The 13,120-nt window shown below is 34.1% G+C and overlaps 1 protein-coding gene across 2 annotated transcripts; it reads right to left on the bottom strand.

Annotated features, from left to right (window-relative positions):
* Positions 1–759: 759 nt before the first annotated feature.
* Positions 760–8,892, bottom strand: LOC120087993 (6-phosphofructo-2-kinase/fructose-2,6-bisphosphatase). Of its 2 annotated transcripts, XM_039045018.1 has the most exons (23): positions 8,701–8,892; positions 8,547–8,610; positions 7,967–8,262; positions 7,176–7,388; positions 6,600–6,809; positions 6,425–6,520; positions 6,135–6,233; positions 6,015–6,044; positions 5,565–5,618; positions 5,218–5,271; positions 5,068–5,145; positions 4,894–4,985; positions 4,733–4,790; positions 4,562–4,636; positions 4,123–4,170; positions 3,489–3,586; positions 2,310–2,385; positions 2,173–2,235; positions 1,986–2,077; positions 1,772–1,840; positions 1,426–1,489; positions 1,282–1,347; positions 760–1,159 (listed from the first exon to the last, which is right to left on the bottom strand). In XM_039045018.1, the coding sequence occupies exons 1-23, from the start codon at positions 8,890–8,892 to the stop codon at positions 1,082–1,084; spliced, it is 2,265 nt and encodes a 754-aa protein (XP_038900946.1). In that variant the 3' UTR covers positions 760–1,081. The 2 variants fall into 2 exon arrangements, 1 of the variants encoding a protein (XP_038900946.1); XR_005484780.1 differs by lacking the exons at positions 760–1,159; positions 1,282–1,347; positions 1,426–1,489; positions 1,772–1,840 and having other exon boundaries at positions 1,999–2,077; positions 3,475–3,586.
* Between the last annotated feature and the right edge of the window lie 4,228 nt (positions 8,893–13,120).

The following is a 13,120-nucleotide window of genomic DNA, read 5'->3' as shown; positions in this document are numbered from 1 at the left end:
CTAACTACCAAATGTCTTTTAACTTTTGATTTAACCTTAACTTTAATAGATTTTAAAAGTGTATTTAATTTAACTTTTCAAGTATTTAAGATTGAAAATAAGTCATTTTGAAAAAAATTAAAGAACCATCCCAAATAGTTTTTAAAATATTTTCAAAGTATATTTTAAACTCTTTTTTTATCAAAAGAGTTTAAATAAAAAAAAAATTGAAAAACATTTTTTTCTCTAATCAATCCAACCAGGCCTTTGAGAGTTTAAGTTAGATACGAAAAAGTTACCTCATGTTGATTCTGACTCATTTGGAGGAGAAAGCAGAGAAGAAATGGTCCTGGAATCGAATCTTCTTACTTCATGATTTATATAAATCATGATGGATTGAATAGCTTCTATTCTTCTTCAATCTCCCACTACATTCAACTAACTGATAGAGTTCATAAAAATTAAAAACAAATTAGAAAAACCCATCAAAAGATTCCACCTAATGCAGAAAAATGCTTTGTCAAGTTCCTCAAATATATATATACAGAGAGATTGAAAAAGAACATACCAAATTTGATTCTATCTGTCCAAGGATTGTGTTTCCTTCATGGAAAATTTAATATGGCCCCCAACAACTTTGATTGTCTCTAGGTAACAGGTGTTTTCACTTTCCATCTCCCATGGATCAAAGTAGACCAAAACCAAATTGCTATCTTTTGTTTTCCAGAAGAACAATATATAATTCTGCTACCACGGTACCACCTGTTGATATTTATAATGTTAGTATCCAAAACTTTCTTGATTTCAATTAATTGAATAACACAGATGGAATTGAACTCCTCCAAGTCCTGTTTTGAATGGAAGAGACATTTGTTTAACCATTCCACCTTCCTGCCTGAGTATTAGTTACATACATAGACTGATAGACGTCACTATTACAGAAACGAAAACGAGTTCTCATCATTCACATTTGCAGAGGAGGTTAATGATAAGAGTGGCACAATGTATGACACCGACATCTTAGTAATGAATGAGAATTAAAAGAATGTATGGGAACTTCTCAAAGCACATGAGATTATAGAATAACATCCCCTGGGGTCTGTTAATCCATAAGTTTGTATCTTTTTTCTTGCACACCCGTGACTCCCATTTGTATCTCAATGATTGTATGAAGTGGGACCTGCCAAAATTGAATCAAAGCATTTTAAACCATTCTAATTGAAACCACTAGCATCCTCTCGCTCCTAATATTGGAATTGAAAATACAAAAAGTGATTGTTCGTTGATTATCTACACAATTACCTCGATGTGTGGAATTTCTTTTAGGGGCCTATCAGCAAAATAAGCATATAACGCTCTCAAGACCGCCTGCAAGACAGGAGAAAAGGTTTAGGAAGATTACCACATGTAAAAATGGACGATGGAATGGTTAAAAAATTAGTCCACCTGATGAGAAATAACAACAACAGGAGCCCGTTGTCTTTCAAGCTCAATAATTACTGGTTCAAGCCTGTGTCAATTAAAATTAATGGCCTCAGAAGGTAAAACTAAATAAAACATGTATTAGTCATTAGTTACTGAAAAAGATATTTAATGAAAAGGATTGAAGCTTTTGGATTGATTTATTTATTTATTTTTGGATTGGAGTTCCTTATTGTAGTTAGCTGTGAGGTTCCTTGTGTGGTCGTCTTTTATATGCTCTTCTATGCTCTTTCATTTTCCTTTCTGAAAACTTGGTTTCCTTTAAAGGAAAAAGAAAATTGCTTTGGATAAAAAGTAAAAAATTCCATACCTTTGGATAACATCCAAATAGGATTCTCCACGAGGATATCTATATCTCAATTTGTCCTTCTTGCGAGCCCTGGCAATGAAAAATGCAAGAAATCTCAAATGGGAACAGAGTGTTATAGTTATTAGAGAAACAACTTCCACAACTAGCACGGAAGTTCACTGAATTATCAAGAGAAATAGCTGATGGAAATAAAGAAGATTGCAGTTGCACATACTCATATTCCTCGGGCATGTTTTTCTTTATCTCTTCATATGTCATTCCATCACAAACTCCAGCATATATCTCATCAAGTGCACGCCATTGAATCTAACAGAAGGAAATAACCATAGAGTGTTTTATACTCGGGCTTACAAGCGAGGGTTGCTTGTCAAGCATTAATCTCTTCCAGATAACAAGCTAACCTTAGGGAATCCACCAATAGGACTCGCAGTCAAAATTGTTCGCTGAAGTGTGCTGGTCCAAATCTAGACCATAAAAAGTTGTCATTAGCATTTTAAATAACCAGATGCAAATTAACACCATAAAAATTTGAGCTTACAGAGGCAGCCCGTTCGGACTTCAGTCGTTTCTCAACAAAGTTAGCAAGCTTCTTAGAGTAAACTTTTCCAGCCTCACTGCCAAAACAAGTAAATCAATCCCAGTTCAAAATTCAAATAGGAACCTGATTTTCTGATTGGGACAAAAGGAAATAAGACTAAAATTACGTAATAATATCCAAAAGAAAATGCACAGGTTATAGAATTTCAAGAGGCTCTCTCTCTCCTACAAAATTAATTCCCAAAATTTTGCCCTCTCCCAAAGCCCGACCTCACTTTATTTATAACCATCCATCCCAACCAACTTCTCAGGTAATTACAGTTTTCCTAATGTCCAATGTCCAAATAATATTCTCGATATTTCACAATTATCAAGAGATACAGGCACTGGATTATCCTTGTTTATAAAGATCAACTAAGTAATAGCAAGATTGATCAAATATGGTTGGGAAAAATATAACCATCTTGTTTTACACACAGTGTCAAGAGATACAAGCACTGTATTATCCTTGTTCATAAAGACCAACGAAGTAGTAGCAAGATTGATCAAATATGGTTGGGAAAAATATAACCATCTTGTTTTACAAACTGAACTTAGAAAATGAGATTTTGAAGTTAATTTCTTTTCTTCTCTAAATATGAAATTCAAGTTTGCAATTTTACAAACTTATCTTAAAAGATTATATTTGAGAAATTTAATGTAAGGTATCGGCACGTGATTTTGATTTTTGAATATAGCAAACGTTAAAGCAAACAGAACAGTAATTAAAGGTTTAGTTGCAAAATTTGTTCAAGGACCTATGGGCTGTCTCAGAAACATATGAAGCCTCCTAAAGAAATGACATACTGTATGAGGTATTTTGTAGCTAAGATTTTAAAAAAAAAAAAAATTGTACAGATAAATAGAAACTTCTTTGAATACACTGTTTAATTCAACTGGTCTTTTTGCCTTCGTTAACATGTTTTTTTTCTTACTCTGTCCCTGGATAGTGTGATATATTATATATCAGTTAAGTGTGACAAAATAATGGCAGATTCAACGGCCAATAAGTTACCTCATAACTACAGGTACAGGTACCTCTCCTTTCATAACTACAGGTACTAGATACAATAAGTTACCTTTGAAATCTTTTGTGATATAACAACATGAAGATTTTATCCCTATACCTGCGTATGCATACCTTAATTCAGTGTCACCTCCAATCCTACCTCGAACATTATCCATACTCTCTCCATGCCTAGTGAGCAATATTGGCCGTGGTGTGAGATGGGTATTCACCTGCACCATGATAAATAAACTATATGATGAGAGCATAAAGAAGATTTTAATATAATATCCATATATGATGAGAGTACATAATAGTATAATAATATAAAGAAGATTTTTCCTAGTACATTAAAATAAAAAATCCTGAAACTAGTATGGAAGCAACAATCATCAAACAATCTCAACAGGCTCCTCATATAGGAAATCACTTAGCAAATTATACACTCAAGATTCCAATTTTCAGAATTCACAATTCATAAAGTGATATCACCTTTGGGCCCTTTTTGAAATATAACAATTCATCAGGGAGGTCACCTTGAACCCTTTTAGATCTAGTGGTTATTGAATTCCCTCTCCTTTATTTGTTATATAGTGTTTTAAAAGGAAGTTTACAGAAGTCATGTAGGTGTGAGGGGTTTAAGATTTATGACGACTGACAAGACTACAATCTATTAAATTTCAGCTTGAATTTATGGAGCCTTAGAAGAATTGAGAATGTCAACATTTTTGTCGCGTTAAATAAAAAATAATGAAAAACAAGATCATACCAAGAAAAAGACAATTCGTCCAGGGAGATACCCACTGATGTTGTTGACCTGAATAAGAAAAGATATACCATCAGAATACAAAAATTAAGTGAAATAAATCCAAGGGATGCTTCATCTAAACAAAATAATGACCATTGAAAAGTATAGCTTTTGAATAAGAATAAGAACCACTCTAAAACGTTAGAGGGTTTTCTTTGAGAAAAATGAAAGAATACAGTGGCAGTTAAAAAAAAAAAAGAGAGAGAGAGAGAAAGCCTACAAAAACCCCACTAGAGAAAGAGGCCCAACTAAGTAAAATGTTCCGTAGAGAATAATTACAAAGAGTCTTCAAAATCAATGCCCCTAAAAGATCAAAATATTGAAAGGAAATAACAAATATTAACCTTAGCAAACGAGGAATTGAAAAATAAGGCACAATAACCACAGGAGCTAAACTTACTTGTATCTGTCCTCCATGCCCACTAACCATGTCAATCATTTTAATGTAAGACCCCTCTTCAACAGGTTCATAAACCTGGCATGAAGAGCAAATTCAGATGTTTCGATGTATCAATATAATAAGTATTATATCCATATATACCAGAAAAACGTTAATATTTTAGATAACTACTTTTTCATAGTTGTCTAGTCGAGCTTTGAAGTCTCGATATCCAGCCTCAAAATCTGGCCTGAAAGGAGGAAAAGCACTCAGTGTTCCAGAAAAGAGAAAACACTCACACACACACACACTATATTCCCAGAAGAATGAAATAAGCTGCTTGGGAAACATACTCTTCTGCATAATCAGGGCTTTGTTGTATTTTAAGACGTATATTTCTTTCAATGATACGCTGATCATTGCATAGGGTTTCTAGAAAAATTATCTGCAGTTGAAAGAAAAAGAAGAATGAGACAACTAAATATTTCTGGAATTCTTCCCTCTATTTACAATGACAATCATTATACCCGACATTTTCCTTCAGCCAATTTCATCAACATGTTTCTCCGTTTCCTGGTACTGTTTGTGGCATCAAATATTCCAACCTGAATTAATTTTGCATTAGCAAATAAAACCATTAGAATCTGTGCAATAGATGCAACAGTCAAAGACCTTACCTGGCCACCTTCTTGCATCCAAGATATCATATCCTCCATAGCTAAAGCTGCTACCTAGTAGCAGGTGATATATTAAAACTATGTACACAGAGAAAAAATTAACATGGTGTTAACGTTACCAATAATCCGTGTTAGCCAGGTAAACTTAAAATTGTATCTATTTTCTTTATAGTAGGAAAAGGAGGATTAAGTTAATTTCTTAAAATAATTGACAACTTCCCTTTTCTTATTTCATTTTCTTATTATTGTTTTTTTTCCCTTGAATAGATGAAACCAATAGACAACTGAGGCAAAGTATATTCCCACTTTCTTTGATAAATAACATGTCATCAGTTTCTAGAATTCACCTCGTTACGTGCCTCCATGCCTTCTGGATTGTCAGCTCGGAAAAAGTCAGCAGACTGCATACAGATGGTTTTTTTTTTTTTTGGCATAAGAGAACGTCAAAAATAGCATATAACATCCTCATGAGGATAACATAATCACCGACAGACTGAAGAGTTAATAAAACCATGAAATATCACTTTCAAAATAATAAAACCACGAAATATATTGTTTCCTATAAAAAGAAAAGTATTTAAAAAAAATAACTAACTAACTATGAAAGCGCTGTCTATAAGTAACCTAGGAAGCCTACTGAAAGTCTTTGAAGAGAGAAATCATGAAAATGCAGTTGCAACTTTTACATGGTAAAAAAATATAAATATAAAGAACAACCCTCCAAATTGATAATAAAATATGATGACATTGAAGAATTGATAATACATCAAAATTGTACATTATATTTGAAAACACACCTGATTAGCTCCATGTTTAAGGCGTCGATACTGTTACAAAAAAAGAAAACATATTAACATTCAAATCTAAAGTGCATTCATCATACAACACAAGGCATAAGAATGACATGAAAGTCAAACCTTGCCAACATTGAAATGCTTTGTCTCATGACCTAACCAACGAAGATATCTTGTAAGCTTAGCAGCAGTGAAAGTTTTGCCTCGAGCTGGCAAACCAACCTAAACCATATTAAAAAGTCATGAGAGGCATTTTCATTCTTGAGACCAGATTACTAACAAAAAAAGTAAAATTTCGTCCCTGAACAACTACTACAACTTTCTTAGCCTATTACAATGAGTGAAGTCTACCTCAGCATATGAACAACTCAATAATTAGTGATATTTTATGTAAACCATTCAAAGAAAAGTACCAAGACAATTGCCAAATGTCTATCCTCCTTTGGTCCAAGCATTTGATCAGCAACAGCTGCAGCGGCAACAGCTCCAGCTGCTGCTGGCATTGAATTCTACATATTAACAAACAAGAAACACGAAAGATAAATAATATGACTTGTGATATTGAGAGATGAAAAGGCAAAAACAAACCTTGGACTCCGTATCCAATTTCAGATCTGAAAAGAAAGTGCTAGTACTAGCTGATTTAACAAGCCTAGGGGATCCAACACCTCGATCCACAAAAAGTCCCCTATGACTGTCTTGCTTTTGCAAATGAGAAAACGTCCCTACCGACTTTGATTCAACCATTCCAGAACCCATATACATCTTGGATGGATCAGGGACAATCACTGTCATATCCTAAATAAGCAACCAGAAAATAAATGTGATTGAAGATGCCACAAAACGGAAGAAGAATAAAAGTTCAATCATTGAAGTGCAAAAATCTATATAATTTCTATTAATAGTATAGATATTGATTTCATATTCCCAATGAAACAACAAGGATGGACAAGAAAACAAACTAGAAAAACATCATGGTATTGTTCTATGATTGAACTTCTAAAATTGCTTTCCATTGTCTTTCATTTTTAAGGCAGTTTGAGAAGAAGCTTTTCTAAAACATCACGGTATTTCCATTTACTTCATCTCCGTATTCATTTTCATGCCTTACACCCTGATGCCTATAAGAGAATTGAAATTTAATATTTACAAGCAAGAGAACACCTTTAAAGTCGTTGATCGATCCCCAATCGTACCACTGTCCTTAGATGATGATGTGTTCCCTGATGATCCATCAGCATTGAACTGAACCCCAAAACCAGTCAATGATCTAGGAGTCTCTGTCAAGTTAGCTGCATATACAAGGCCTGAGTTTGAAGAAGGAGCTGGAACCACGTAGTGTTCAAGATCAAGCTCCAAGCTAGCCGATGAGCTATTCTGAAAAGGCAAAAGAAACGATGGAGAAAGAAAGTATGAAGAAAATAAAAATTACAAAACCTCTGCTTCTAATACACCTGGAAATAATTCCAATTTCATTTCTTATGTCCCATCGTATTTGAAATGTAAATATCATAAATTAAAGCAAAAAAGCTGAAATATCTAAATATAATTTTAAATAAATGTATCAAACATCTGTATGTTCTAGTTTTAAGATCACGACGTGTTAGCTTCATGTGTTGTTCGTGTTATGTGTCGTGTGCTTGCCCTTTAGACAAAGCACGGGATAAGCAATTCCTTTTGACATTTCTAAACTAACTTTGCATTGTTGCACATTACTATATGGAACTAATCAATTACTAAAACAACGAATGTGAGTAGTACTGAACGGAAGAACACAAATCAAGGAGCAAAAGTTAGCACAACTAATCAATTTTTTTCTCCAAGGCTTGATAGAGAGTGGTAATATTACACGGACAAATAATTTTTTTTTTTTTTTTTTTACAATACAATAGTATTCGATGGAATATTGTATCTGTCATGCTTTCATTTTTTGAGGGGAGGGGGAGAAAAGATACCTCAGGACCAGTCTCCGACACTGAATTTATGCTCACATCAGGAATTCCACGAACAGCAGAAGGACGAAGATTGTCTTGATATGCCCTCCAACTTGCAGCAAGATCAAAGGGTGAAACCCTGTCTGCTTTAATGAACACCCTGTACTCCAAAACTTCATCACCACTTAACCTGAAAAGAGCCATCCTGGTATCTCCTTGCAACATTCCTCCAGAGAGTAGACGATTAGGACCCTCCTCGACTATACAAGGTGAATTGCTATACCTCGGCTTCAACAGGAACTTGAAATCCAGTGATTCTGAATTCAACAGTATATAGATGAAATGAAAATGAAAATATTTGCAATTCCATTTCCATTATACGGGTCCACCAGACGGGTTTTGTTGTTGCACAACCAAATCAAGTTCAAAAAACTACATGGTAATAAAGGGATTAAAAATCCTCATTTCTATACCCTAGTTAATTTTCTAAAAAAAAAAATCTTCAGAATCTTAATATCTTTATGTGTTTTAATCATCAAAGTAACTCCCACTGTTCACCCCAATCCATCTCCCAACAGTAGGAAGTAGAATCATAGTTTACCGTGATTAGGAGGAACAACAAAGCTCAATTCCCACATTGATGCCGATTCACGTTCTAAAGAGAGCTGTAGCACCCACACAATTAAATTCAACAACAGAGATTTGCAGAAACTCACTGAAGCATAAATAAACAAGAATAGAAAGAGAGTGATTACAGCTTTAGATGAATCCCACGAACCAACAAGCGGAACAGAGCCATAAATATGAGGAATGAGCTCGCCTTTGAGCTTAAAATTCTCCATCTTCAAGGAAATATAGAGCTGCCCACCTGCTTGGTCTAGGTTTTCCTCTGGCTCTTCGTTCCCATAAGACCCACCATCCGAATTCTTGGACGCACCAGTACCCATTATCGTTCACGTGCTTCAACAAATTGCTTCCACCAGAAAAATTGGAGCACAGAAGAGTGAGATTTGAGAGACAGATACTATCGCCAATCTAGGAAACAAGTTGAAGTCATGGAAGAAAAAGAGGGGTTTAGATAGATTCGATTCAATTTCGTTGTGTTGTGGAATCGGATAAAAGGGCGAGAGGGACGAGAGATGGAGAATAAAAGTGATGAAATGGGCAGTTCGCGCGTTTGTTGCGATCAGTTTTTTGGTCTTTTCTTTTTCTTATCGATAAGAACGGAATCAAAGAGAGAAAGACAGAGAAAGACGACGATGAAATAGAAATAGAATACCCTTCCTTTCACTGGCTTTTGCTTGTGTTAGTTAAAGACGATGGCCCAGCGCTGCCACGAGTGCGAATTTCTTCGAGTTCTACTTCACTACACGGCGGTGCATCGACTATCACTTTATCAAGCTTTTGATCGTCGCCACGTATGTAATTGAGAGGGCATTTTTAGGACTTATTTTGTGATTATCATGGCTTTTAAAATAATTATCCATCATTGTATTTTTAGAAAAATCAGTAGTGAGAATAAGTAAATAATTTTTTTCAAATATATAACAAAATATCATTGTCTATAAGTGATAAATATGATAGTTAACACTATCTATCATTGCATGTTACGATGTTTAGTAAATTAATACTAAATTTGTAATTTAGTTATATGAACAAGAGTAGATTATTATTTCAATTATTATTATTTTAAAAAAATTATTCTATTACACAACAATAGAGAGAACCCCACAGCCCAGAGCCAAGGCACAAAAGCAAATAAGGTCATAAACCAAAACAGATAAAAGGACCATCACACACGACCCATTACAAACAAGCAATAGCTCAAGAGGAATATCGAAAGGAAAGCAAACAACAAAACAAATAACAAAGGGAAGCCCCATAAACTCGGGGCAAGACAGAATGAGTCCCACAGAGAAAGAGCATAAAAAGAAACAACACAAAATCCCACAGACTGGGGACAACCAACAATCAAGGGAAAGTTAACAAAACCATCAAACAGATGGAACCAACACAAAGCATAAACACGGCTAAAGCAGGCTCACAAGGCCGTCAGGCCAGGATGCAGCACAAGCATGAATCACAGAGGTAACGAGATGGAATAGGACAGGGACTTCCCAAGGAAGACCCCATGCAAACGATGATTTCTTTCCGATCGGATAAAATAAATAGTACCACACCACAGGACACGCTACAACTAACGCTTGACCCATTTTTCTAAACTGGCCTGACAAACCCAACTCAAATCAACATCCCACCCAGCCACCGAGTGAGAGGACCCTAACAAACCCAACACAGGAGACAGACCCCTCCACACTCAAAAAATAGGTGATCACGTGACTCAACCCCACCCACACATATTAAGCAAGCAAAAGAAACAAAAGAATCTCACTTACCCCAACCAGTCCCAAATACCCATCCTATCTCACATTGCTAACCAGACATAAAAAGAATGCCTAGGAATATTCCCTCCAAACCAGAGAAGGCGTGACTACGACATTCTTTGATGCCTAGGACACAAAACCTCCCAAGCACTCGCAATAGAAAATTGACCAAGAACACCTAGAGACCAGAGCCACTAATCCTCACCACCCACCCAAGGCCTAATACCTTGGACTAAACCCCATAATTCAAAAAGTTCCCGCGACGCAGTAGGCCACCTCCAACACCCATCAACAACCAAGAAATCCGAAAAACGCGCCTCCCTTCGACTTGTCACATCATAGATCACCCTCTCCCCATAACTTTCCACAATAGGGCCTCTAGGGAGCCACGGAACCAACCACATAACACACAAAAACTACCATCTCTCACCTCCATTCAAACAAACGATTTCAACTCATCTCTACACCGCAAGACAACTCTCAAGCACCACGACATCCCCGAACTATTTCGCACGGACCACAATGACCAACCACGAAGCACATACATCTCCATCCAAGCCATCCATAACGAACCAGACCACACCAACAATAACCATAAAAACTTCAACATCGCAGCCAAGTTCCAAGACCAAGAATGGTGGATGCCTAAATTATTTTTATATTCATATTTAATTGTAATTTATTATAATATAATCATGTGAAAATATATATGATTCGAATTGCAACTAATATTATTTAATCTAAATTTTTTTATAAAAAAAGTTTCTAAATAATTTTTATAAGAAATCGAACCAAATAAAAAATTGGAATAAATGTGAGAAAATAGACTAATGAATTTTAACTTTGACATGGGTGAGGGAATATACCAAATTTATAGGAAACCTAAAATCTAAAAACTTCATCAAATAGGTTTAACACGTTAAAATAAATTTAAGAGTGTTGGCTAAGATTCTCATATTTACCTATTATAGTTAGTGGGTTATAATAGTTTGTACTTGGGATGTAGATTATTATGTGTTATAATAGTGTATTTTGAGTCCAAACTATTTTTGTTTGAGTAAAAAACAGTAAACAATATAGTCATGGATGAAGGAAAAATAATAAATATTGTAGCAAATAGTAAATATGATAATAAATAGGATTTTAAAATAGTATTTATTATACATAATTGTAGTTATGAACATCATCATTATATTTGGTGCTCAAAATATGGAGCGAGTTATAATAATCCACTCTATCGAGTTCAAGTTGGTGTCCCAGACATCTCTTGAAATTTTGGTATGACCAAGTTTTTAAAAACTTCTTTTCTAATGTTTTTCTTTTATTATTGTTGGATGAATTTACCAAAGTAATCAAAGATGCAAGCATGATGGACTAGTTCCTCGATTTTCAATCTTGCTCCTTGCTCCCCAGTTCACGATTTCTCTCATTCCTTCTCAAATCATTTCCTCTATGCTTAAAAACCTTTGCACTTCTCCACTCTCTTGCTCATTGATCCTCGATTCTCGCATTCGATACTTGATCTCACATCTCACTCTAGCACTAATTCAGAGCGAGGAAAATTCAAAGCTTGAAGACGACGTAAAATAGATTGATGAAGAATAATGAAGATTTTTTATTTTAAAAAAGAATAAGGCTTAGGAACACAATTTGAAGGAGAAGAAAGAAAATGCAAATAGAATCGAGAATCGAAGTCTATCACAAGTACATTTTTGGTCGTTTTAGTAATTTCATCTATCCAAGTAAGCAAAAAGCCTAAAACACATAAAGTTTTCAACCTAAGCCAAATTCAATTCTTTGGACCACCCCATCCCCACCTTAATGGGCTGAGATTGCTCCCAAATTCAACAATTATGGTTTTGTCAAACCGATCACTATCAGCCCACTAACGTGCTTCTGCTTTTCCTTAAATGTTGACTTTTTTCATTCAATATAATTTGACAGACCAGACCATTCGAATTCTGTTTATAAAAATGATTAATCTAAAAACAGTACAAAATTGGAGAATAATATTTTTATATTTTTTTAATACATAATTTAACTTTTAAATTTTAAAATATATAGTTATATTAAATAAAGATAAAAATATTTAGAAATATAATATGTTAGGTTATAAATTCAATTCTTTTTAAAGAAAATAAAATATGTATTATATAATTTATTATAAATTAAATTAAGTTAAATTGTTAACTTTGGTTCCTATGGTTTGAATAAAGATAGTCATTTTAAAATTTAGAATTTAGTTCTTATTATTTGATATAACTTCATATATAGTCCTTATGGTTGTTAAATCCTCTTAAATAGTTCTTACCAAGACAATTTATTATGAAGCTTTTTTCAAACTATAGGGTTAAATTTTAATTATAAGCCATAAGACCTAAATTTTAACTTACTCCAAACCATAGGGATTAAAATTTCAAATTTTCCTATAAATTGTATAACATTATAAAATAATAGTTATACAATTTTTTTAATGTAAAACATGTTCCTAAATAAATTAATAATAGTTTATGTCAACTAATATTTAGTAGGTAACTATAAATAGTTTACAATTGTTTAAATTATAATCCAGTCTATGAATTATGCTTTCAAATACATATCTGAAAACATGAAATCACCTCTATTTTTATTTAATCCCTTATTTCAAAATTCTGTTTTCAGATACTCAACCAAACAGACCCTTAAATTCTTATGCATTTTCAATTTCTCTCCCAACTAGAAGGAAGTTCATCGCCATTATCACGAGCAACCATTGAGTTTGAATTCTTCCAAGTAAATTGTTTCCACTTTC

This window comes from Benincasa hispida, chromosome 10 (assembly GCF_009727055.1).
Source record: "Benincasa hispida cultivar B227 chromosome 10, ASM972705v1, whole genome shotgun sequence".
Taxonomy (NCBI): Eukaryota; Viridiplantae; Streptophyta; class Magnoliopsida; order Cucurbitales; family Cucurbitaceae; genus Benincasa; species Benincasa hispida.
Note: the sequence above shows the minus strand (reverse complement) of the source record. Positions and strands in the feature narration are given on the sequence as shown.

What these genes read in the sequence shown, in the direction of transcription:
- LOC120087993 (XM_039045018.1), bottom strand. Translation starts at nt 8,892, where the DNA reads ATGGGTACTGGTGCGTCCAAGAATTCGGATGGTGGGTCTTATGGGAAC. An exon ending in GCATGGAGGCACGTAACGAG is followed by an intron (nt 5,272 to 5,564) that starts GTGAATTCTAGA and finishes ACCTGCTACTAG; the next exon opens with GTAGCAGCTTTAGCTATGGA. An exon ending in AGTCCGAACGGGCTGCCTCT is followed by an intron (nt 2,236 to 2,309) that starts GTAAGCTCAAAT and finishes TTTATGGTCTAG; the next exon opens with ATTTGGACCAGCACACTTCA.